This window comes from Caloenas nicobarica, chromosome 27 (assembly GCF_036013445.1).
Source record: "Caloenas nicobarica isolate bCalNic1 chromosome 27, bCalNic1.hap1, whole genome shotgun sequence".
Lineage (NCBI taxonomy): Eukaryota > Metazoa > Chordata > Aves > Columbiformes > Columbidae > Caloenas > Caloenas nicobarica.
Genome location: NC_088271.1, coordinates 1,078,910 through 1,104,690, shown reverse-complemented (window position 1 = coordinate 1,104,690; position 25,781 = coordinate 1,078,910). Strand labels below are relative to the sequence as shown.

Sequence of the window (25,781 nt, the reverse complement as noted above, 5' to 3'; positions counted from 1 at the left end):
CTTCAGGCACTCAGAGGGTCTCAAGGGTGTCCCCTTCTCTGTTCATTAATTAGTCTAATAAAAGACTCTATTACCTGCAAACTTTGCCTCAGAGAAACCACCTCAGCTACGGGTAACAGTAATTCTGTAGCGAGGAGGAGACTTGGATACAGGTATCTCCAAATCACGCTTAGACCTGATAGGAAGCGATTAACCTGCACTGTATTCTCCTGTTGAAAAAGCATTAACACACAAACGAGAGCTACAGACTGACTCTTCGGTTACTTTCAATGCTTAGACTAAGGAAACTTATTACAATCCCATTGGATTGATTTCTTTATGAGAAAAAAAAAAAAATCACAGTGGAAGAATTTGGTGGACAACTCGGGGTTTCCTACTTGCTCGCATGTTGGCCGTGCTTTAGGAGCACGTCCGCTGCTCGGCTTTCCTTGGAGGCAAAAAAAAGGGAATTTCACTGAGCAGAGGTTTCAACTAAAGCAGCAAAGCAGAGCAGCAAATAATCTTTAATTTGTAAGAAATGAAAACTGCCTTTTAACAAAGCAGCTCTCCCCGCTGCAGCAGCGGCCAGACCATCGGTTCAGCCAAAGGGCAAATAAATAAAACTATCTTAACACTTTGCGTATGGAAATGACCTGAGGGTCCATCTATTTGATACAGACAATTTCTGCTGTGTCACTCGCCCACATCTGTCCTTTCAACACCTGGTTTTCATTACGCTCAAGTTTTAACCTGCCGAGACAGAACGACGTGAGCAGGCCAGGCCGGTTCGAATGTTCAGGAGCATCCAACAGTTCCGCAATACGCAAACCCTCAAACACACCTTGTCATACGTTCCTTTCTTCAGGATCTTCTCTGGCTTGTTACAAGACTCTGGGCTTTTTCTTCCAGATGCCTGAGGGTAAAAGAAATCAACATCAGGGACCAAAATCACTGAAGAGAGCAAAATGACCTGTCTGATGAAGATAGCAAAATAGGGAAAACTTGGTGCAAGTCAGAACTAACACCACGGACTGAACACAAAGCAGGAAGCAGCGTTGGATGGGCAGGTAGGATGCGATACCTTATTATTTGCTGGGGGCAGTTTCTGGCCCGGAGGCGGCTCTCGGCTGGGCAGGCAGGAATCGGCGCTGTTGTCACTGTCACTGTCACTCAGGCTCAGTCTGAAAAACAAGCATGAGAGGATCAGCATCAGCAGGTAAAAAAACCCCTTAGCTGTCAGCTGAACCACAGAGTTCGGCGAAATTCTCTTTATTATAGACTATTAAATAGTCTGGGAGAAACAGTAGGTTGGTAATTTCCAAGAACCCATTTTTTTCCCAGCTGACGTCACCTTTGCCGCCTCCCACTCCCCGGGCAGGCAGAGAAGCGAGTTCTCCTTTACACCAGTTCAGCCCTTTCATCCACAAGCCCCCTTAGAACAACTGAGTAAGTACCACCCGATTTTCCCAAACAGCAGCTGTTCATTTGCGGGATTCACTCCAAGATCACTGAGCACCTGCAGGAGAGGCTTCCGAACACTTTGGCTGAGAACGCAGGCACAAAATGCTTTTAGTGTTGCTGTTGCAACCTTTGAGTTTCCTATTTATTCTCAGTCTTCTTGTGGCCCTACAGATGTATGATAGCAGGTATCCTGCTTTTGATGAGCTTGAAAAACTGTTTATTACTTATCCCCTAAAGGTATAAAAAATATCCTTCCAAGTCTCTCCGCTCCTGTTTAGCTGATTGTGACAGAGTGCAACAACAGATTTTTTTGGTTGTTTTCTGGTGAACACAAGCAGCATTTGAAATTCGTGGCTGCTGTCTCTGTCGAGCATTTTGGTTTCAAATATTCAACCTGAGACTCTAGGTTTTGGCTGCAACAGTGTTTTCTGAGGGGAGAAGGATGAAATTCAACTATTTCCATTGACTACAGCAGGGAACAGTTGTTCACCAAATCTCTTAGGAGCCAAGTAACCAGCGATCAGGACACGCTGTGAGCAAAGACCGAGACTTCTCGGTTTCGTATCGTCCGCAGTGAGACGAGCGCAGGTGCCGACACGTCTCTGATCTCTGCAGATCAAAGGTGTCCCGCGCCGCTCAGCTCAGCGGAGATCTGAGGATGACGACGAGGTGATTATTTGAAAGGGCTCAGTCCCTGACACCTGCAAGCTCAACACACACCAGGGCCCAGCGGTTCTTCTTTGAGCTCTGGGGATCTCTCCTCACCCAGTTCTGTTTTTTCATCGACTCCATGTCCCCACCATGTGCCAAATACTCCACACATCCGCCCTTTCTCTCCTTCTCTCACATTTAGCCCCATCACTTTGATTCCTCCCTCCAAACACACAAAAATACCAAACACGCCAGGCAAAACCACACAAAACTCATCTTTCTCCCCGATTTGTTACCACCTGGAATCCCGGCTGACCGGGTTGGCTTTGACCGCTGCCTCTTCCCCGGAGGAGCTGTCGTCATCGTCCGACTCCTCCGACTGCAGATCTTCCACCATGGAGCGCAGCGGACCTGGAAACAGGAGCACAGAGCAATTCAGCACCATCCTGATCCAAACTGCGTCAGTTCTTGTTAAGATACATCAACGTTTCCGCACGATGTCACTGCTATTTTCATTATGCACAAAGATACTGCTAAGAGACGTTATATTCCAGCTTCAAAACTAAAGCTGAGTTGACAAACTTTACAACTGCTGTAAAGCTCCTCCCCCTAAACCACCCAGTCTCTTCTGAAATGAAAACAAACGGACCTATTTTTCACGCGTTTGGGGACTATTTTAAATGTCACTCAAGGGACAGCATTTGTAGAAACACAGCATCTGCTAAGATTAGAACATTTACTTTTGCCACAGTATCTCTCTTTGGATTATCGGCAGAGGAATCTGAAAAAGAAGCTGTTATGTACTGGCAGAGTGATGAATGTTACATTTATAATTTTTAATAAAGCATATATGAGATTGGAGGAGAAATATGCTGGTGACACTATAGATCAAGCAGCAGCAAACACATTTATAAACTGAGGCAGAAACCAAAGTCAACAGGGAAAGAACCAAATCCAGAGAGATACTCTACTCATAAATTAACTGTCAAAACAAGAAAAATACTTGTTCATGATCACACTGACATTATTGCCTTTTTTTGCTGAAGCGTCACAGCTTCAACACATGGCTGCATGCAAGAAAATCTATCAGCCTTCAATATGGTGTGGGGAAAACAGATTTAATTCTCATGAGCCTTCTAAGGTTATGCAAGGAAGATTTGAACAAATTTTATTTCTTGCAACACACCTTGACTGTGGTTCTGGGATGGCTCGAAATCAGAGTCAGAGCTGGAGTCGGAGCTGGAGCTGGAGTTGGAAGGGCTGGACTGGACAGACTTAACCCCCCATAAAAGGGAAAAAAAGAAAAAGAATCTTAACCTTTCTAATCCGGAAAACCAGCACAGAGCACAAAGCACAGTGAGACAGAAGCATTTGAGCACTTCACAACATCACACATCGCTGTCCTTGGAATTACAGAAAATACACAAAATGCAAGGTGAATAAACCAAACATTTCTGAGAACTGCGGCAGGCTGGGGCTCAGTGCCCTGGGCAGCAGCACCAACACCTCCCACCAAAACCTTTCATGCCACTGGCTTCCAATAGCCTCAAGTGATGAAATGCAGCATCTGAAAAATGTCAAAGTGAAAAACCCCTTCCTTTGAAACGTGAAAGATGACCGGCAAACAACCCAGAGCAGTTAGCAAAGCCTCTTAAAAAGGGTATTTATTGCAACCCACCAACATTCCTTGTGAACAGCTCGTGCTGATGATTAACCCTGGAAAGGATGCCTACCCTAACTAGCTCACTTGGCTCCAAAATCAATTCAAATTTATTACTATACCCCCAAACCAGTTGTTTTTCCACCAGTTTGAGGGATCCACTGTACTGTTTCCAGTTTGTTGTGCAAACATAACCAGGCAAACTGCAGTGAAACCAACTCCCCACCCTGCAGAACTGCCAGGAGCAGTAAGAGCGAGTGAAGAGAGATACTGAGCTGCTGCTAATAACAGCCTCCAGAAATGGAGTTTCAGGAATACATGTTCTTAACATAAACAAGATATTCTAGAGCAATCGCACGCTCTGGCTCCAAGGCCCACGAGGTGGCAGTGAAGACTAAATCAAATATTTCCTCCCCGACAGCAGCAGTGGCTGTTACAATAAAGGGGTTTTTTGTTACTCAGTAGGATCTATTTAAGGATTCTCCACGTACTGTAATATTATCTCGCCTTTCTAAAAGTAATTTCCTGGAAACTGGGCATTTCAGTTCCATTGCACCATTCCTGGGAAACCACCTATTACTTCCACTACCAAATCCTGATACTAGAAAAGAAATCACACATTCCCACTGATCAATAAACTTTCTGTAATAAACTGTTAATATTATAAAAACATTGTGAACAGGTAGAAAGAGGCACATCAGCAGCTTTGGGCATTAATAAATGAAAGCAGTGGCAGGACTTTCACCCCAACGCCATCCATCCCTATAACTTATCACCAAAACGTTGTCAAGTTTCATTTATTCAGCTGTAAGAATGCGGGTAAAAAACGTCAAAAAGGGCTATTCTAATTGCCGATTATCCAGTTGCAAAGGAGAATAGTTTAACAGTGCCAATATCTGCTACACTGGCACATTGCAGCAGCTCTATTTCTTCAGAAAAAATTGCAACATAAAAGGAAAGCGCAATACTTTCAAAATAAGGCAGCACAGCTCTCGTGTCTCGACTACAGATTCAATCCTAACATCCTCCATTCCTGATAATCTAGCAGGTGTTCCCGTAGAATGACTTAATACACCCACGAAGCAGACGTTGGAAGTTTTATCAACTCCTGTTTCTCCTTTTGCCATGAACCGTCTCAGCTCTTGGAGCTGTTCCGGAGGCTGGACATGCTCTGCGTGCTCAGGCCGCAGTACTGTCACCGCCATGTGGCAAAAGCACACGCTGACAATGGAAAAAAAAGCAATTCCTCCCCTCACATCTCAGCCTCTCCCTTTTGTCAGCACCAGCGATTCAGCAGCCAAGCATGAGGCCAGTTCAGGGAACTGGACTTGAGAGGGGAAGGGAAAAAAAAAGTAAATAAGGACGGACAACTAACTTTTAGCAGGGCCGAAATGGAAGGAGAAATTCCTGCAGCGCTGCAGTCACAGCAGCACCAACGAGAGCAAGACTGTTCCTCTCAACAGCAGCCTGCAAAGATGTCAAGTCGGAGCAGCCGCGGAGCTGCAGCCCCGGAGCACGTTGCACAACCCGCTGGCTGCAGCACCAAAGCTGATTTAAGAGTTTCCGGGCCCCGATCCACCTCCAGCTGCTCGTTCGCTTTAGTGATGTGGCTTTACCACACAGATCACAGACAGCTGGACCAGCACGGAGCAGCAAACGGCAGCGCTGGGAGCTACAAGAGCCCCCAGGGTGGAAAAGGAGCTCAGTCTCCCCCGCTGATGCCAACATGTTATAAAGTTCGAGCCTCGAGCTTCAAGTTCTGTCACGGAACAGGCAAAAGAACCATCAGCTCAGAGCCGAAGGGACGGGTGACACTTGAGACGCCGAGGGCCGGTGGCTGGTGCGGAGACGAGGGGTTTGCTGCACTCGGATGCACTTCAGGTGTGAGGAGCTGCCGCTTTTGAATGCACAAGCTGCACGTCTAATCCATCTGGAAAAAGGCTTTGCCAAATCACGTGAATTAATGCTTTCCCGATAAACTCGTCTACCAGGAATCTTTTGCAAAAAAATCTTTTCTGAAATAAACACGTCAATAATTAGTGTATCACAGTGCTGGTTAAATCATAACGCAGCTTGTCCCTAGAAGATTTATTCTAATAAAACAAATCTTTCTAAAAGTGGTCAGCAGGAAGCAGTTCAAAAATTCATGTGGTATTATCCTGGGAATAGATATATGGCTTCTTTACAGCAAATACAAAATATAAAGCAAAAAGCAGCCAGAGTTTGGATTTAAGTTGTATCGTTCCCCTCTTTTTTTTTTTTTTTTGGCCTTCTTTTGGAAAAGAATTTTTAGAAGACAGAAGACGAAGGGTGTTCTTAGTTGCAAAAAGGAAAAAAATATTTAGACAGCTTTTAAAGATAGCAGCACAATAACATAATTTGTTTTATATTTTACAACACAACTTATTTAGGTTTAGTGGCACGTATTTTGAGCTTTAGCCAACAGCACATTTCTTACAGGCCATGTCAGGAATAGTTTTTTATTTACATTTTAATACTGTTCTTTTTTTTTCAGAAATAAAACTGAAATTATTGCCTCCTTTCCTGAATTAAGATCACATTCAAAACCACTATGTTATCATAAGCAGGTAGAAAGCGTATCTATGCCTACGATACTCTGGCTTTATAAATGTCACTGCAAGGGATGAATGAGAAACCATCACCTTCGGCTCTGACTTGTAGGTAAGTGCCTGCAGATAAGTCTAAATAGAACTGTGTATCTGAAACGGGAGTAAAGCAGCAGCAGCACCGATTAATACTGCCAGCATTTTCAAAGAGTTTATTTGAGATATAACTCAGCCCAAGCTTTTGCGAGTCTGGTTCTCTATCTTATCTGAAGGAATATTTTTTGACACCTTTTTCATGCAGAGATTTAAGCAGCATCCTTAAAAATGCTGGTGAAGGACAAATCCCTACTCACCTCTGACTTGAAAGAAGTTTCATCCTCTGAATTCGACTCGTCCATTTCCACCGGCTTTTTGATCTCCTTGGCCTCGCTTTCCGATTTTACCTTTTCCACTTTGGCATTCATCTTCTCCTTGGTTTGTTTCTTCTCTGGGTACGAGGAAGACGAGGTTCGTGGAGACGTCCCTAGGATGTTCTTCACCCCTTTGGAGCTGCTCTTTTTTTGTTTTTTGGCACTGGGCTTTGGTGACTCCACGTTGGACGGCCTCTTGCTGGAAGACTTGAGCTCCGGCTGCGGCCCACCCTTCGGAGAAGTGTTCTCCAGTTTGGTCTCCTTCACCGCCAGTTTTGGTTCCTTGAAAGCAGCTTTTGGAGGCGCCTTCTCCTCCTTAGGCAGTTTGTTCTCAGTTGGTTTTCTGGAGGAGTCCTTCAAAGGCTTGTTTTGTTCTCTTTCAAGGTCTTTGGAGGAGTTTTTACTCTCAGAGTCTTTCCTTGGCCTCTCTCTGTGCTCCTTGGTTACTTTGTGTGGCTTGGATGCCTTGCTACTTTCCTTGTTTGCATCCTAAAATTCAACAACAGAAACATGCAAGCGAGGTATGAAACTGAAGCTCTTGAAACGCTTTCTCATAAATCACCCTGCCGCGCTTGTTTCATGTAGACATCCACCCACACACGCCTAATGTACTCACCTACCTTCGAGGCAGACATCTCCATTTCCCAAAGCTGATGGACAGAAAGTGACAGCAGGCACTTAAATATCTACATTAGGAGAGGATGAAACATTTCACAAATGCCTGTTCCTTTCCGTGGTCTATAAAAGGAGGTCTATAAACATCTATGGATGTTTAGTTCAGACTTAATCTGCAGGGTTAACGTCTGAAGCCAGATAAGAGGAAACTCACTCAAGTCGTGTTACAAAGTTATAGTTCATAACTGCATTTTAGGGAAAAAAAAGCAGCAACTAAAGGAATTTTTGAAGGTTAAATCACTTCTATGGCAAATGCAAGTTATGTTTGCCGCACAGACCCCAACTTACTGCATGGACCACATCGCAACTTGACAAAAATACTGTGTGTCCCCACAACCGTGAGAGCCCAAGTGTCTGATATCAGCAGCCACTTCATCACCTTTAGTAAGAGCTTTAAGACACCAATCACTGGGACTCTGCCCGTCCTAAGAGTCAGGTACGCACGGAAGGATTAATTCCCTTTGCAAATTATATATGAACTCAAAATACTGAAAGAAGTGGGTCTTGTGGGGAGATACTGGAGTATGAACTGGACACGCTGAGATGCAAACGCACACGCAGCTCTGAGGGCAATGGGGAGGAAGAGAAGCAGGAGATTATTTGCTCTTTAGCTACTGGCAATTTTCACCAGAGCTCATGTCAGAGCCCTTCATTTCTCTGTCTTCCACATTTTGTAATGCTTAATTCCTGACCAAAATTAAATCAGCCACTGGCAGATAAGTCATCTTTATTCTGTTTCATATCATCAGCATCAGAAAGCATGACCAAAGTGCCAGCAGTGTTTATAGAGCCCTGAAGAAAATGGATATCAGAATTGAATTACGCTGTAAAATGAATTGCTCTTAATATTTGGGACTGTTTGGGCCAATAAAGTGTATGTAATCTGCTTCAAAACACACTGCTAGTGGATTGGTTCTCCTATGTAGAATTACACAAAAACAGCCTCATTGCATAAGTGAAAAAAAGAAAACTTAAGGTGGACTTCATTCCACTTGATCTGCTATAGAGTATCAGGAGGACAATATGATTCACCAAAAATTCCCAGTCTTGGACACTGAATTTTGTTTTCAAAATTTCCCTGGAGAGAAGTCTAGCAAACCATTTAAAAGTCTCCTAAATTATCATAAGTTCCAGGCCATTAGCTAGCGAACCACAGAGCACAGGGAAGGAGGTTTCGGAATTAGCAGCAGACAGAAACAGCTGCTAAACAAGCTCTTAGCAGCAAGTCCTGAAAGACTTTTTCACCTCAGGGTGACACAAAAGGACGTCCCACTGACCTTCGAGCCATGGGATGGTTTGGTCTTCTTGGGATCCGAGAAGGCAGAGAGTGGGATTGTGGGCAACATCGGGTAATCGGGACTGGGCCTTGAAACAGTCTCTGCTCCTTCTGGCATTACCATTACCTAGTCATAAAAAAGAAGAAAAATTATGTACAAGTCGCATGGGCTATTAACACATGATTATGTTAAGTCACTTGCTCAATTAACGCACTATTATTCATCTTTTGAATGTTTTTTCTCCTGCTTAAGGGCCATAAAAAGATATTTTCTAGGTAATGCTCCATTTTCAAGGCAACTCCTCAAAAAAGCACCAAAAAAATGAAAGGCAACAAGCAATATCAAGTATCTTTCCCCAAGGGAACGCCAATATTCTGAGCGCAAGCAGGCAATAAAGCACTGGACAAGAACAGCATGTTCTGCTGCAAACGCTCTTATCCTGCACAAGGGGAGCAAGAGAAATGTGGAAGAAACGAGCAAGATTTCATCAATTTAAGAGAAGCTGAATTCACCCGTTCGGGGGAAAAGAAAAAGGAAAAATGCAGGTCTTGGGTGTCTCCCCTGACAAGATCTTAACACCAAGCACTGAGCTCCACGAAACACTTTCCTTCTTACCTCCCTGTATTCTGTCAGAATCACAGATGAACCGCCTCGGTACATCAGGAATACAATAATGTGCTGTGAAAACCCTAGAAAGTCAATGTTGTCCCAGCCACCCTACAGCTGCAACAAGCGCTCTCCCCTTTGTGCCCCACACGGACACGCGCTGGCACAGCGAGGAAGATCCGGACGGAGCGGCTCGGAATCCTCGCCACTCTTGAGATGTATTAGGGACAAACTTCCCCACAGCTTTTTTTACTTTGTTAATTTTTCAGGCTAGAAACGTGGGTTTTCTTCCGAAGAAAATTTTGCCAGCAATTAAGATCATCTTGAATGAAGTCCTTGAACAGAATATAATGATAATTACTACATATGTAGGTGTTTCAAAATGCAGTCTTGATATTCACTGCCTGGTTAAACACTTCATGCACTTTGTGGTTTACACTCATTTGCCTAGATCTTGTGGTTCTCCTTTCTTTAGTCTATCACTGAATGTTGCCTACCCAGAAATAAGTTCATCTGCTGTACCAACCCATAGCCTATTGTGCCTTCAAGGGTATACCTATTTTTCTCCTCTCACACCCATTTTTGCTCTAAATTCTAATGCTTTTCCTTAATTTTTTATTATTTAAGCCACAGGCAGGTGACCTCAAGTATAGAGGACATTTATTGACCAGAACGTGCTGAGTATTGAGCTTTCCTGTGGCAAAAATGAGTAAAGGAACACACTGGAAGCTTCTCCCTTTTCTTGAGCTTTTCTGTACCGATCCAGCTCCCGACACCGGGAAGGCTGCAGAAAAGTGTAACTGACGGACAACACGTGACATCCACATGAGACCCTTTCCCAGAGGGGTTTTTTATATTAATGGTCACATTTAAGTTAAAAATGAAGCACCACTAATCACACAGGCAACGGTTTAGTTCTGCTTCAAGTGCCACAGTCACGTAACCAGGAGTAAAAATCGGCTGGGTCATCCTTTAAAGAAATGTGGAAAGCAGTGGATAAAAAAAAAAACACAACCCAGAACAAAACGAGACCAGCGTACATTTGAGCAGAACCTCTTCAGGTCGCCGGTCCCTGCGGCACTTACCCCCCCGGCCCGGATGAGTTTGCGTCTGAATTCCTTGGTGGGGTTGTTGAAAGTCAGTTTCTCGCAGCGCAGGTGGTTCACGGGGGGGTTTCCCTCCAGATTTAAGAACAGGTCGTACGTGAAACAAACCCTTTTCGGCTCCTCCTACAAACAAGACAGACTTGGCAAAAATGGAAGAAGTTTGGCAAGTGCATTAAGGCAGAGGATTCAAATAGTCACTCCTGAAAACCCCAAATAAAGCACCGAGTAAGTGTTGCCTTCATAGAGTTTTTCATCACAGTATCAGAGAGCTAGAAAATAAACTATTTGGGCCTAAAGTTAACATACTGTTCATCAGAAACTCAGGCATGGCTTTTCACTGCAAAAGCAACATGCGGACAAGGATACTGACTGAAAATTGTCACTTGAAAGCTGTTCAAGTCATCCCAGGAAAGCGGATTCAGAAGCTTTAGCCACTATTCTGTTTTTCACTGAAATTCAGATCCTATCTCCTTTGGGAAGCTACTGAACTATAAGCATCAATATTAAGCAAAGCATAATCCTTTATTTAGAGAATGAACAACTTCTGAATTCACAGGATCTCTGCGGACGCTGAGAAAAGATCAAATGCAGTGGTAAAAGGCCGACGCGTCTGGTAAAATCCTTTTCAATATGCATATTGCAGGGGCTGAATGGGAAGAGATCCCAGGCTTTTGAACTTTCCAAGGGCACTTTTGCTGGAGAAATCCGGAGTTTGTATGCACGGTGGGATCATCTGCGCCTCACTGGTTCCGTTCCACCTGCTGCAGCACAGCGAACACTCTGCATCTGCAGTACGGACAACTGCAGAAACCCCTTTTCTCCCCCAAAATTGCAAATATCGCACACTACTCGTGTATTACAAATATCGATGACGACATTGCCTGGTATTATCTTGTATTATGCGTTTCGAGATGAAAATATGGCGAAAGAGCCTGTCCTGCAGCCGGCAGAGCCTCACAGCGCAATCGGTACTTACACCGAGGCGTCCCACGCACCTCGTTCAGGGCGCAACACCGAGCGGCTGCATAGCAAGTCCCTTCCACAATTCCCAGTCAGCAGCTCCGTCTCCTGGTGCCGTCGCATTGTTGGACAGGAACAGACGCCGCAGGCTCCCAGCCCGAGTCATTAGATTTGCTGAAAATAGGCTGAAGCATCAAACAGCTCCAGACTACACAGATTCCTGCTGTTTGCTGGATGCGAACATCACTAAAGAAGCCGTTTCTTGTACAAATTACAGCTTTAATAACAAAAAGTGTGGTAACAACACCTGGTTTATATCAAAATCAGTAGCCTAAGCCCACCTGGGAGTCAAAATCTTGAGTCCTGACTCCCCAAAAGAGGGGAAGGCAACATCTACGCAGACACATAAAAGCAAGAACATGCTACCAACACCAGGGTCTTCAGACCCTCTTTTGGAAAAATCCTGAAGAATCCACGCACGCTTGAAAGGGTTCCATGGCTGCTAAAACAGATGAAAGGGAAGAAGTAGAAAAATACTTGCAAAATACACCACACAGTCATTTTCCTCTCTTGCTACGACCATTCTCATTAAGTGAATCATTAGCAAGCTCTGCATGTGTGTGCTGACGCTGGGGCTTGAACAGCAGCTGGAGAGGGGCCCTCAAAGTCTAATAAACTTAAATGAAGGATGAATAGAAATCCAAATGTGGCCTAAGGACGGTTTCTAAAAAGCTTTTCCTAGTTTGCAACATAGAAGAAATTGATCTTGGATATATTAGCAAAAGCAGGTTTTATTCACATTATCACAGCTCTGCTTTGTCATCTGCCTGTTTGCTTTCAGAGAAGGAGGGGGGCAGTGGATTAATTCCCCTTTTATCTTACATATCTCATTTTTTATATATAGACTCAAAAGCAGAGAACTTCCCAAATATTTACTGTATCTCTGTTGAGGAGAGATTCAACTTATTGCAAAGTTAAGACAGTTTTTTAACGTGATTTTTCTCCAACTCAGAGATCACGACGGCACTGGGAACCGAGCCCCAGCCAAGTACCGCGATCATTAAAATATCCTTTGTATCACCTCAGGCCATCTGAAACCCCCACCCCAGTGAATAGTTAAGATTACAGCACTCCTAAAAGCTCCAGTACAAAAGTCTCAAAGCAAAAAAGCTGCAAATAAACATTCTTTCCTTTACTGCCTTCCCTGACAGCTAATGATTACAGCTCAACACACTGCAAAGCTTAACCCATCCGGTCCTCCCCAAAAGGTTCTGCCCTCAAAATGACCATTAAGAGGGGAGGGGGCGCGAGAGGAGGGGAAAATAAAGAAAAACAAAAAAAGAAAACCAAGGAAAATCTGGACCTACACATCCTGCAAGTTCCAACAGAAAGCCACGCTGAATCCACACTTCAAAGCCTTTCTAAATAAGGTCTTCGGATCTATGAGCTGCAATGGAGTGCCGGTACTTCCTCAGCCTACAAGCTTAAGTCCAGGTTTGAGTAGCAACTATCAGTGTAAGCCAAGCTTTACTACTGCGTGAATCCACCTCCTGATATTCAACCCTTGACTTCAACAAAGAAAACTGAAAAGGGGAGAGAGTTTTGGTGGATATTTTGTTGCTGAGACCATCCAAGAAAGGCTTTAGAAAGTACAGATTGCACCCATTTCTAACTGGTAGATATTGCGGTTATTCAGATTAAAATGTGGTGGTCAACTTGGCCATGAAATGGTTAAGTTGGTCTGGGATCTCTCAGCAAGAACCTCTGTTTATATCTGCCCCTTAAATCTCACAATGCCAGAGAAGGAAACTGGAAGTGTGCACCACAAAGCTACGGCCAAGCTTTTATTTGCAGCCGCTGTAAATGTCCCTTCATCCAGCAAATCCCCCTATTCCACCCCCAGTCTCCAAAGCTGAGAGCGTTACACTTTTATTTTTAGTGTTTTCGGCTTCCTGTCTGCCACTGCATTGTTAAAAACACTGAAATTGCTTTATTTTCCTTCTGAGTTTTGAAGTAATGGGTTAAAGTTCTTCTGGCACTTTTCGTAAGCGGAGGAATTTTTCAAAGTCTTTGTTAAAATTTCCTTGTCCTGTTTTTTAAGGCAGGGTGTGCCCTTTTCCACTTAAACACAAATCTAAAGAATTTCACTGGTAGCGTGCGCATGAAGCTCATAAATCACTTTTAGAAAGCCATAAACCAAAATTATCTACAAAAATCGAGCGCACCAAGGAAGCAGGCTCACGGTTATTCAGTAACTCTAACATCCAGCCCCACTTCCCTTTTGCCACAGATCCAGCCTGACAGAGTCATTTATCCATAACCGATTCATAACGTCCAGATAAATGAACCCCCCCTTTTTCCAGCTCGTCCAACCCGTTTGACTGGTGTTCCACCCGCTCCGACACAGGACATTTCAAAGTGAATAGCCCAATATTTTTTATTTTTTTAAAGCAAGTAGCCTTATGGTACAGTCTGCTAACAAGTCCATGAAATACTCATCTTTTTTTTTATATTCCACAGGGTTAAGTAACAGAGAACAGCATTTCAGAACCCTCCCCCGTCTGAAGCCTATTACCTTGTCTGAAAATGAGGGAAATACACGCGCTGGTCAAAGACAAGCATTTAATAATCTAGTGGCTGTTACAAATACATGACATGATGCTGGTATGATTAGTAAAGCTGTTGCGTTCAGCGTTTCCTTGCCAGGCACTGCGATTTATTCAGCATACAGAGATGGCCAGGAACACACCACGTTGATCGGCTATTGAAATAACACAACCGGGTGGTCTGGCCACTAAAAGAGCCTGTTCAGATAGAAGAAGGGGTAAATTGATAATATGTATTCATTTAAAAAAAAATATTAACCACTTGTCAGCAACACAAAAGAAAGTGCTACAGATTTGGTAAAATAATACAGAACGGACACAAAAAATGGGAGCAACTAACGCTTCCACTTAAAGGCTCGACAAAATGACAAGTTTTACTTCTCCTTCCACAACTTTCAGCAAAACTGAATAAATACCAACAGGTTAAATCTTCTCCTCCTTTCCTCAAATCTATGCAGACGCAGCCCCAATAACACAGCGATTTGTTCAGTAAAATCAAATGTCTCATGCAAACACAGGCTCTCGAAGAGCATTTCACAAGCCAAAGCCTTTGCTACAGCCCAGTCCTGACGCTAATTCATCTCCCATCTCACCTGTCCTGCCATCAGTGCAACCCACCTACAATGTCTCCACTGAGTACCTACTTTAAAACAAATAATTTTTCCTTTCTCCAGTATTTTCCTCTGTATTTGATGTACCACACCTATAAATATTGCAGAAGGGGTAAAATATGCATGTTTTTATTTTGAATCTAACTGGAAAAAAATCAAACTGATTTCTCCGCTTTCTTCCCTTATCTCCCTCTTCACTAACAGAAAAAGCCCAAGTTACATGTATCCATTATGTAAATACTGGAAGCCTTTTATCTCTAGCACTGAAATCAGGTGGTAGCATCTTTAAAGAGACTTTAATACAACATCTTATCCATGTTGCATTAATATCATCCGCCTTACATCAGAGTAGCATGGAAGGATACGAGACCTTTAGCTTTTGTTGAGGGAAAGGGGGGTTGATCTAATTTGATTAGGATGCAAAAAATCTAACAGGAGATGAATACCAAAGTTACACTCGTATTACAGCCTCCAGATAACAATGAACGCCACTAGAAGAGATGTATTTGGAGACAACAATGAGGCCACAAAAAAAGCCTCAAGATGGTTGAAATTGAGCGGGGGAGAGGGAAGAGCAGTAGAAAAACCAGCCGACGCATTTCTTGTATCCAGTTTGTATTGATTCGAGCACCAGAAGCCACTAACAGCGGCCCTCATTACAGGAAGGAACACAAAGAATTTAAAAATAAAAATAGCACGCTACCATTTTCAGTCCAACAATCCCAAATGATTTGCTATCATTAGTCAACTGTGCTTTCCAAAAGCTTCATGGTTTACCCCGCTGAGCCCCTGCCACTCGTTTTTCCAAAGGAAAACACTCCGGCAGGTTGTTGGTCCCATCCGAGACTGCAAGTCCTGCGTGCTGTATAGACTACAGCATCTCAGATACACAAACCTTCCAGTTCACAGCAACAGTCAAAATATAGACCCTGTAATTCAAACAACAGGACTGAGAAAGCACTTGCTTATTGAGGAGCTGAACTACAGCACGGCAAGGACAAACACAAGCCAACGGGGCATGACTCTATCCGTAGAGGATAAAAACAGGCTCCTGAACCTTTAGGAATACTTTTTGGATATTCTAACACTTCCCTGTGTGACAAAATGCACCAAAAGCTTCAGCGGGGCCGTGAGCGCTGACTGTCCTACTGCGAACAAACAACAAAATACTCCAATGCAAAGAGTTAATGGGTGGCTTTATGCAAAGTTGCCTAAAAAAATCCCCAATTGAGTTCATTAAAAATATTCTTAAGCCATTCTTAGTAGAAGCCTTCCTTAGCAGTTAACAGGTCCATGTTTCTGCAGCCAAAGCAAAGAGTGCACTGGCTCCGACAACCACAATTTATCAGCTGAGTAACAAACTACAACAGGGAAAGGAAACTGCTAAGAAAGGAGCTTAAACCGTGGAAAAAAATGCAGCCAGCCATGGCAGAGATGAGCCCGTGCAGAGCAGCTCCCTCCCTCTCCCTTCTCACCTCTACAAAGCTAAACGTGCATTGATAAACAAATCCCAAAGCCTTTGCAACTTGTTTCAACTGAGAGGGCACAGATCAACAAAAACCTGCTAGAATGGAGGGAGCACATGGCCAGAAACCCCACCCGGCTCTTGCCCGGCCACCCACAAAACAGTGTTTTCTGCCCAGACCCACAATCGATCCATAACATCTACTCAAAAAGAGTCAGTCAAGGATGAGTCCCAAATGCTGGAATTAATTCAGGCAAATTGGAAACAATTTCTGCTCCACACACAACAGCTGATGCCCACCAGTGTCAACAGGTTTGCAGAGATCAGAGTGAACATATGGTCTTGAAGTAGTGAAGACTTCTAGTTATTTGGTGCTTTAACGTCACTTTCTTTCAGGCAGCAGCAAACAGGCTGTATTCTAAGCCTTCGCCATTCCTTCTCCTCCTCCCCATTTTCTAAAAAATTCTACTATATCCCAGTCTGCTTATCCTTTGTCTTTGTGTTTCTGTCTTTCCAGAAGTATTTACCTCTTGTATTTCCTTCAATTCCACTTACAGAAAATAATCATAGCTCTTAATATTTCAGGACAGCGTTATCACTGGGCAATAGTGGTCAGAGAAGCCAAATTCTTCCCATCGTCAGGCGGTTTCTAAGCTTCCAGCAATCCAAGTACCACGTGTGACTTCCACATGTGCAGAGAATATAACATTTGCTGATGTAAGGACGGAAAAATTGCTTTTAAGCAGTAAAAGCAAATTTCAAACAACATCAGTGTAGCTCACGTATTTCACGTTCATGGTTGAACCTGGGAACTCGTTTCTGTTCAAATAACGTGCTGGAAGACACAAGTTACGACGTTTTCCCTCAACCACCACTTGACCAATTTAACAACAGGGGCTGCTGTCCAAAACTCCTTAACTGATCAATTCATAAAGCAGCTTAAAAATGCAGAAGAACTCCCCCATAATGCATGCATCTAAAAAACTGCACAAAGATAAATATTTTTGAAGATTTGTAGTTTTGAAAACAATTCTGCAACTAAACCTGTTTTCCTATTAATTTTTCATGTTGCTGAAGACCAAAATGCCAAAAACAAAGCACCTTCTCCTAAATTAAGTGCTACTTCCATTGTTTCCACTAAGAACAGAGACCACCTATTTCCCTTATTTATAAAAGCCATCCTACCCTTAATGCTGGAAAGAACAACTACGCAGTCACGTGTGTACAGAAACAATGAGAAGCGATGACCCCCGTGGGTGTGAAACCAAGTTATATTCAGAAAAGCTGCCAGTTCCACGTTCTTATATGAACAAGGGACAAAGAGAAACAAAGCACATGAACACAGATGTCATTGCAAACAAGTGCACCTACCAAAAAAATACAGGAGAAGAAAAAATAAAAAGGTAGTAACAAACAACAGCTCACCCATCACAGTCATCAGAAATTGCCCTTCCAAGAAATCAGCATTGGAGACATTCACATTTTTCAGTCAGGAATGTAAAGGTCAATTTTGAACCTGAATTAAGCCAATGTGCAGCACAGACAAAGAGTTTCCTGATTTCCATCCAAAACTGCAGCAAAGCCACCAGATGTCAAACTACTTCTAAGCTTTTCAGGTTTTTTAGGGGTTTTTTTTGCATTCAGCTCGTAGTTTTCAGCATTTGCCAAAAAAGCTGCTTCTATCAACAACTTTCATCCCCGAGACTCTGACTGCCATTTCTCTTCACAAAAAAAAGTTGTGAGCAAAACACTCCCAGGTTGGGCAGATGAGTCTCCTTGTGGTTCAGTCTCATCATCCGGCTGGTTACTCAGACTCATCCAGGGGGGACAGAGCAACGCGGAAGGCCATAAAAAACCAAACTAAAATGTTAATTATTCACAAAATGACACCACCAGGAAAAAATACTGTGCTAGACTGGGCAAGGAGGAAACAGATATATTTGGGGGAGGTACCATGGAAAGGATGCTGGGAATTTATAGAGAATTTGGTTGTTTTATGTAATCTGCTGTCAACAAAACCTGGGGTTACGGTTTGGAGGGTTGAGGGGGTGGGAATGAGAGCACACATTGTAGTGATGTGATTTAATGGTCAAATTCGAGGTTATCTAGGTTCCCTCTTAAGAATAAAAAGCAGAACTTTTTAAAATGTATTTCAGTAGTAATCAAAACCAGAAAGATCTAGTATTCATGTTTAAGAAAACGATTTAACTGAAACCGAGTTGATATGAACGCAAGTGCCCAAATCCCTGTTTTCATAACCTTCTTCAAGTCACGTAGCACGTGACCTCTGTGGTAAAACTTAAAACAAGCAATAAATCCCAGCTTTCAACTTTCTTATACTTGTTGGCAATGCATCTTAAGATTAAAAACATTTAATGTTTTCTTTTTGGAAGAGTACTGAATCAGAACAACAATATTTTTAGCATAGCTGTAAATACCTGTTCCTATAAATGCAAATTTTTGTCTTGGGCCCATGCAAATTTTATACCCATACAATTAATTTAATAAGACTGCAAATAAAAAAATCAATTTTTAATATATTGCCAGTCAACAAAGTATTTACAAATGTTTATAAAAATCAGTGGTTTATGTTTAGTTACTTCCCTATTTGCATAAAATATTTTAAACTGCTTTAACATTACCCATTCCAGAGAAGCCTGTTACAAATGGTACAATCTCTGTTCAGAATCTCTCTGACCATCACACTGTCCTGATATCACCTTTCGATACGATTCCATTTCTGCCAAAAGCTTTCTTTTGAAGTTTGGCAGGAGCTTCCAACTCCCAGTTAAATTCTATTTATTAGACTAATAAAAAACACACACATAAACCAGTCACACAATTCAGAGTCTTTCTGCCAGGCAGTTTCAGGCTCTGGCACAGCTCAAAACAATTAGAAGACCAGAAATCAGATTCTACCTTATTTTTGAAGTGCACTTCAATGGGCATAATGAAGCCTGCGTAGCCAGACTCCTCCACTTTGTAAGGGGGCTCCTTGCACACTGCAAAGAGAACAGACAAATGTTAACTCAGCATACAATGTGACTTGATTTTAACCAAAAAGGAGGTGCAAAATGAGAAATGGGCCGCTTAGAATTCAGGACATGCTTGAAACACTGACTTTTGTGGGGAAAAAAAATTAAAAACCCAACCCAAACAAACAAGAGAACAACAAAACCAGCACAAACACATCAAAATAAGATGGTGGTCATAGGCATAGTTAAGAACATGAAAACCTGTTCTTAGCTCCTCCCATGGAAACATAAATCGCTCCATGCCAGAGTCTCCATGAGATTCTTCCCCCTCTTTTGCAGTGAGATACAATTACATTTCGGTGCTGTTCCACAACAATGCAAACTGCCACTTAAAGCTGTCTTGCAAAAAGGAAAAAAAAAAAGGCAAGTACCCAGACCATGGCAATTTACAGTAAGGTAAAAATTTACTTTGACACCAATTAATCAAAACATTATACCATACAAGCAGATTTCTTTTTTCCTTGAAATGCTCTTCAATCTTCATAATTACGTAACAGCCACACTACAAACAGCTTCACCTGAACCTCGGAACAAACCCGAAGGGCAGGTGAGCGCTGCTATTCATTGCACACACAAGGAAATGGAGAAAGGTGAAGCAGTTTGCCGCTAAGGTCACAGCGCCGTTGCTGCACAAACATCCACGACAAAATCTTTTCTAAGAAGTTAATCTACATGCTTCCTGCCTTGGTTCGCCCTGTCCTGCTACCTGTTGTATCTTTATGTTACTGAATCCTTCTCATCATCTCCCACTGCGTTTCAGCACAGCGAAAGCCAACTCAGAGGCTTCTACGATTTTAGTTTAGTTGGCCACGACATAACAGCTGCCAGAAGAAACACGAGACCAACACAGATATTCTCTCAGGAACCAGACACACTCACATCTAATTTATGCACTACAATATATGTAAATAAAGTCAATTAGGCAATTAGAGGAATTCAGTGCAAATCTTTTTACCTTCTCTAAAGAATTCCAAGTAATTAATATGATTAGGAAACCAGCTCAAACCTCAAAGCACACAAATTGTCTTCCTTTAATGCAGATATACTATCCCCAGCTCTAAGCACTCTTACCATCATAAAGGTGCTAGAAGGCAGCACTGAAAAATCAACTGTGAAAAAAGTGCATATCTAAAAATAATCAAAATCTCTAAACTTGCTTTAACTTGAATTTCATACAAGAAATTTAGAGGAAAAAGCCCCAAACCAAAGAACAGTGCCAAGATGGCAGCAAGCATCAGAAGACTATTTGCCGAGCAGCCTTTGTTCCTTTGCTGCTCTATCCTAACAAAATACAATTACTACACAAGCGACGTGCCAGCCACACGAGCCCACCTTCACCAGAGAACTGGCTTTTTGCAAGCCGTCTGAACAAACCCTTCAAACAAATTTACAACTAGCAGGCATCTGCCGGGCCTTTATGTACAACCCAGACACGCTTTGGTCTAAAGCAAGTTGGTATTACAAGCAAGCTGAAGAAAGCATGCAAAACCCAGAGATCGGAAAAAACGCCTCTTTAAAGGGAGATGATACAGCAACCGACCAAGCAAAGACCGTGTGTTATCCCAACACAGTTGTTTGTAATAAAGCAATTACACCAGATGACAAGAATTGTAGCACAGCGGATTGCAACTTTTACTCTATAAATGAGCTTGCAGCTCAGTATTGCACTTGCTTATCATCCATCAGTTTTACAACATCAATTGGAAGGAGATATTATTAACATACAGACTAGGTTCACATCCTTAGGAGCAGAACACCTTGGAATTGCTTTCCACTGTGGACTCTCACAAATAACCAAGGTGGCAGGTAGTCTGAGGACATCCCGTGTGCCCAGCAGCCTTCCCAAGAAATATTTCAAAGAATTCCCACCACAAAGCAATTTCCAGCACTGCTCTCCGGCAGGCAGCATTCCTCATAACACCACAGAACAATAATCCTGCAGATGCAGCTACACAATCTTAAGCAGGTCTAACTCGGCACCGCTGCCGAAAAGGACAATTCCTGCTCCTCTACCTCGGCCCCGCGCCAAGAATAAGGTTCGTGTTGCTGTGCAGTCAGAGAGAGAAAAGAACAGATCCAGCAGAAAATAGCACTACGATTTGTACACTCTCCCCAACCTTGCTGACTAAATATATTAATTCAGAGACCACCACCCCTTTGGCATCATTGATTTCTGCCAGCTTAAATACTATTTGAACTGGCACCTGGGACTAGAAATTGCAAAAATCCTGATGGCTGCTTAGTGATCAATGCAAAAATCTACACACTCCAGTACATATACGTGCCCAGTATTTGAGCATCTCTCGCCAAACACACGCTTCCAGCTTGTGTTAGTGAATATTAACAAACCAAACCCATCTTTGTAACATGAATTATCATCTCCTGCTATCACTGTCTTGAAAACCTGCATGCACTAATGGTTAAATAAGAGAAGAAAGCATCTCACCTCCAGCCCTTTCATCAGGAGAAAGGTCCCATTCTCCCTGACCTTCCTCAAACAACGACGGTAAAGGTTAAAGCTCAAGCGCACGCCATGTACATTTTGCTCCTCTTTAAGAAGATATTTCAGGGCAAGCTGACAGTCCAAGACAACCTTGACTTGCACGATGCTCCTTCATACAAAGACGACCTAATAATCCATCTTCAAAAACACACTCACCTCGCTTGGGTTTTGGGAAGCTCTCATGTAGCCGGAAAACCACCCTTTCCACAAAATGCTGGATGTCGCACTGCTCCGGGCCACGGACGAACACCATCCAGTCATGGGTGAACCCTTCAGTCGTGGGTTTTTTCCGCAGTTGGGCTCGGTGCCCCAGCTCCAGTTTCACTTGAACCGTGCACTGTTCCAGGACAGAGGTAAGAGCAGAAGGAAAATGAAACGGTTTACATGTTACACATAACGCTGAGCCCCACCAACTGAAGACGCTGGATCACTGCAAGGCAAGAATTCAACAGCCTCCACAGAGAGGTTAGTCTCACATTGAAAACTACAGTGTTGCCAACAGAAAAGTTATCATAAAAATAGCTCCTAGCATCATTTCATACCTATTTTCTTACTAATAGTAGCATTGCAGAGAAAACAGCTTTAGAAGAGGGATGGGTTTATCTGCCTCACTTATCAACTCAATTGCCAGCAGAGTCCTGATTGTGGAATCTTTATTTCTAGAAAGCATCGGGGACAGAACTTGATGTTCACAACTTACAGAATTCACAGCACTGACAGCAAACTAATCTTAAAATAGGAAAAAATTACATCATGAATCGGTGGTTTATGATATTCTCTGGAATAGGTAATCCATTAGAATACAGCCATGATACTCCTTGTATTCTTTTAAATATATTTCATTAAGGCACTTTCAAAGACCAAGTCTAACATAGAACACGCCTGCACAATATCCAATCCTAAAATGACCCAATTCCGATTTTTACTCCCGAATCCTCCTCTAATCACAGGATAACAGAGAAGGTGTATTCAGTGTCTCACTCAAAGCACAAAAATCCCATTAAGTGTCTTAAAAAACAGATTAAATTAATTGTGAAGATCCACATATTATTGCAGACTTCACAGTTGGAAGAAAGAAAATTAATTAAACAGATGTAACAGAGGAAAGGCAAATGTGATTCAGACACCAGTTAAAGCAAGCAAATCTTAGGGTAAAATTTGTAGAGATGGAATAACACCTCAGGTATCCAACTACTTACTAATTTTGTGCATATACATTATACAAACTCCTAAAGCAAATAAAATCCAGCTTCAGCAACTGGAAGCTTATAAAAATAGGGCAGTTTTTAGTCCTTTCTTCACCTAAGACATGAAAATAAGTGTCTTGCTCCTTCTGGCAGTTCTCGTTTACTGTTGGGAGAGGCAGCATTATTCGTCATTATCTGTATTACAGGTGGACACAGACCCAAACTGATGCCATGATGTTAGACAATGAACATGGAAAGGGAAAGCTTCCTGAGCTCTAAACAGATCGTTAGGAAAACTATTATCCTCATTTTCCCATTGAGAAAGTACAAGGAGTATGACCACGATTAAAGCTCAAAAAAAATATTTTGCACATCCAACCTGACGTTTTATCGAAATGTGCTTTTCAGAGCACGGTTAATACTTTCTGAAAAAGCCTAAGTCACTCAATCTCAGCATTCTTCTCTTTGTAAAAAGATCACACAGGAGGTCTGCAGAGCACCAGACATCAAAGCTCGACCTCCCAAATTGCAGCCCAGTTCTAATTTCATCTCTAAGCCCTAACACACTCTTTCAGGCAGTTATCTTCATAGCAAAATACTTTCAGCTGCCATCCAACCTATCCATTCTAAGACTCGGGGACAAACTCATCTAATTAATTGCTTCACCTGTTTTGCTACAGCATTTCTTTGGGTTACCTTCCTCCGCAAGTTCTCTTGCCAGGCCATTTTTTCCCATTCTGTGCTTTAGGGCTTATCTACATTGGCTCCATCTCACTACCGTGCTAAAAATGAAGGTACGTAGTCGTCTGTTCTTTCATGTCGTATTAAGGAATACAAAAAAAAGGCAAGGTGCGTTTCACTCAAAGCACAGCAATCTCTGCTCCGGCGGAAGCGTATTATGTGGAAACAGCTTGCCTGAATCCCAAGCTCGCATCAGAGGGTGTTTGTGGGTCTGCTTTATCTGGGGTACTTCCCACAGTGTTCACACAAGCGTTCACATCCACTGATCCAGTCTGTTCGGCAGCTTCACGGTATCGATTCCATAATTACCCTTTAAATTGTGCTACTGTTGCCAGTTACTACCCCTCTCTCCAGAGAAGTGCAAATGACTGTCAGTCTACAAAATCTGCCTTTCTAGTTGAAACGGCTGAGAAATTTTAGCTGAGAAACAGATGGGACTATGTGTAAGAGAACAAAATTAAACATAAAAGAGAACTGTTTAACTGAGAGTGAAAGTTGTACTTGCTATACTCCTCACATATCGCTCCAATTAACAATCACTATGAATTAAGCCAGAAGTTGAAACACATTTGAAAATAACATCTCCTAACATAACAAACATACAAAGTTGCTCCACTGAAAATGGAGGGTTTTTTTTCTTCCAAGCATGTCTCTCAACAAAGGGAAATCAGGATCCTATTCAAGCAATTTGTAATAATACAAAGGACTCTGCTTTTCAACTTCTCAATAAACATTCTGAAGCCTGCCCCGGCTTTTTTGTTTGATGTGCTAATTGCCTGAAAGCCATAACCAGCTTCCCTTCACTCTCCTTTGGCTGATTATTCAAAGGATATAGCGGGGTTCACCCTCCTGAACCCGCAGGTAACCTGTTAGCAGCTCACCCGCACACAAAGGCCTGAACTGCGGATCCCCCCAGGTAGAACCCGCCGCCCCGCGTCCCTCCCGCCGCGGTAACAACTCTCCCGGTGGCATTAACCCTTCGCAGGCGGCTGCCGGGGGTGGGAGCGCCGGCACCTCCCTCCTCCGTACAGAAGCCCGGGCAGGAATTTGCGGGAAACGCTGCTGCTGCTGCCACCCCCCGCCGCGGGCGAGGCTGCAGCGCGGCCGCCCATGAAGGGGCGAGGGCTGGGCACCCCCCCTGAAAAAAAGGGGGTGTTGGGAGGGGGTGCGGGGAGGAGGAAGGTGTGCCTCCCCAAAGCGGGGCGATGCCCCCACCACCACCGGGGAAGCCACCCCCCTCCCTTCCCCGATGCGGGGGGGTCCCCCGGCCCCTCCCCACGCTTTGCCCCCCGCGGGGGGAGGAGCAGCGCCGGGCGGCCCCACCCCCGCGGCGGGGCGGGCGGCGCCGCTCCCCTCACCTGATTGTCCATGGCTGGGCGCAGCGCCGCGGGCCCCGCTGGCTCGCTCGCTCCCGCCGCGGCGGGCTCGCTGGCCGGTCGGCGGGAGGGGGTCTTTTTCCCCTTCTTCTCCCTTCTTCCCCTCTACGAGCGAAGCCGCTCTCCGTCCCCCCCACCCCCCTCCCCGCCGCCTCGGCCGCCGCCGCCTCCTCGGTCGCGGCCCCTCACGGCCCCGCCGCCGCCGCTCGCCTCATTGTGTGTCACTCACAGGCAGCAGCCCCGCCACCCCCCCGGCGCCCGCCCCGCGGAACCGGAAACCGACGCCATCAGAGAGGCACCCGCCCACCGCCAATAGCTGCGCCGCCTCACGCCTGCAGGCGGGGCTTCCGCCCGAGCTCTGCCAGCCTCCCCCGCCTCCGCCTGATGGGCAGCGGCTGCCCCCAATCGGCGGCGGGCGGGCTGCAGGGGGGCGTGGCTAGGGGCGGAGCCTGCGCTGGGTCAAGCGGGGAGTGGAGGGAGCGGGGCCTCGCCGCTTCCCCTGCCCCTCTTCCCGGCGGCGCTGCGGCGTGGCCGGGCCCGCGGCCCGTTGCCGGGCGCCCTTCCCGTGCGTGGCTCTGGCCCCTCAGGCTGGTGCAGCACGGCCGCCAACCGGGACCAAGCGCTTGTGGCCTTGTTGTGTACCCCATCCGCGCCAACCCGCCCCTGTTCCCTCCCTCGGCCCACGGTTCCCCGCCGCTGGCGGCAGCGAATCTTCACCCGTTTATTATAATTCCCTACACAAATGGGCTGAGACCGAGGGAAACCACAGCTCCCAGTACAGCGGGCACAGCCCGGAATGGCTGGGCAGGGAGCCGGCGGCTCTGCTCGCCCTCTGTTCTTGTTCTCCCTCAGCCTCCCTTCTTTTCCCTCGGTCTCATTTTTCCCCTCGCTGTCCTTCATTCTCT

General features: G+C 44.2%; 1 protein-coding gene across 1 annotated transcript in view; it reads right to left on the bottom strand.

Moving 5' to 3' along the window:
- The window catches only part of MLLT1 (MLLT1 super elongation complex subunit), a 30,080-nt gene extending 5,092 nt beyond the window's left edge, over positions 1-24,988 (bottom strand). Inside the window, exons 1-10 of the mRNA XM_065652693.1 lie at positions 24,859-24,988; positions 21,729-21,909; positions 18,954-19,036; positions 10,372-10,515; positions 8,681-8,806; positions 6,672-7,217; positions 3,278-3,365; positions 2,391-2,502; positions 1,061-1,160; positions 821-892 (exon numbers count right to left, since the gene is read on the bottom strand). Of these exons, the coding sequence (XP_065508765.1) occupies positions 821-892; positions 1,061-1,160; positions 2,391-2,502; positions 3,278-3,365; positions 6,672-7,217; positions 8,681-8,806; positions 10,372-10,515; positions 18,954-19,036; positions 21,729-21,909; positions 24,859-24,870 (1,464 nt within the window). The 5' untranslated portion in view covers positions 24,871-24,988. The remainder of the gene's footprint in view (positions 1-820; positions 893-1,060; positions 1,161-2,390; positions 2,503-3,277; positions 3,366-6,671; positions 7,218-8,680; positions 8,807-10,371; positions 10,516-18,953; positions 19,037-21,728; positions 21,910-24,858) is intronic.
- Positions 24,989-25,781: the final 793 nt, after the last annotated feature.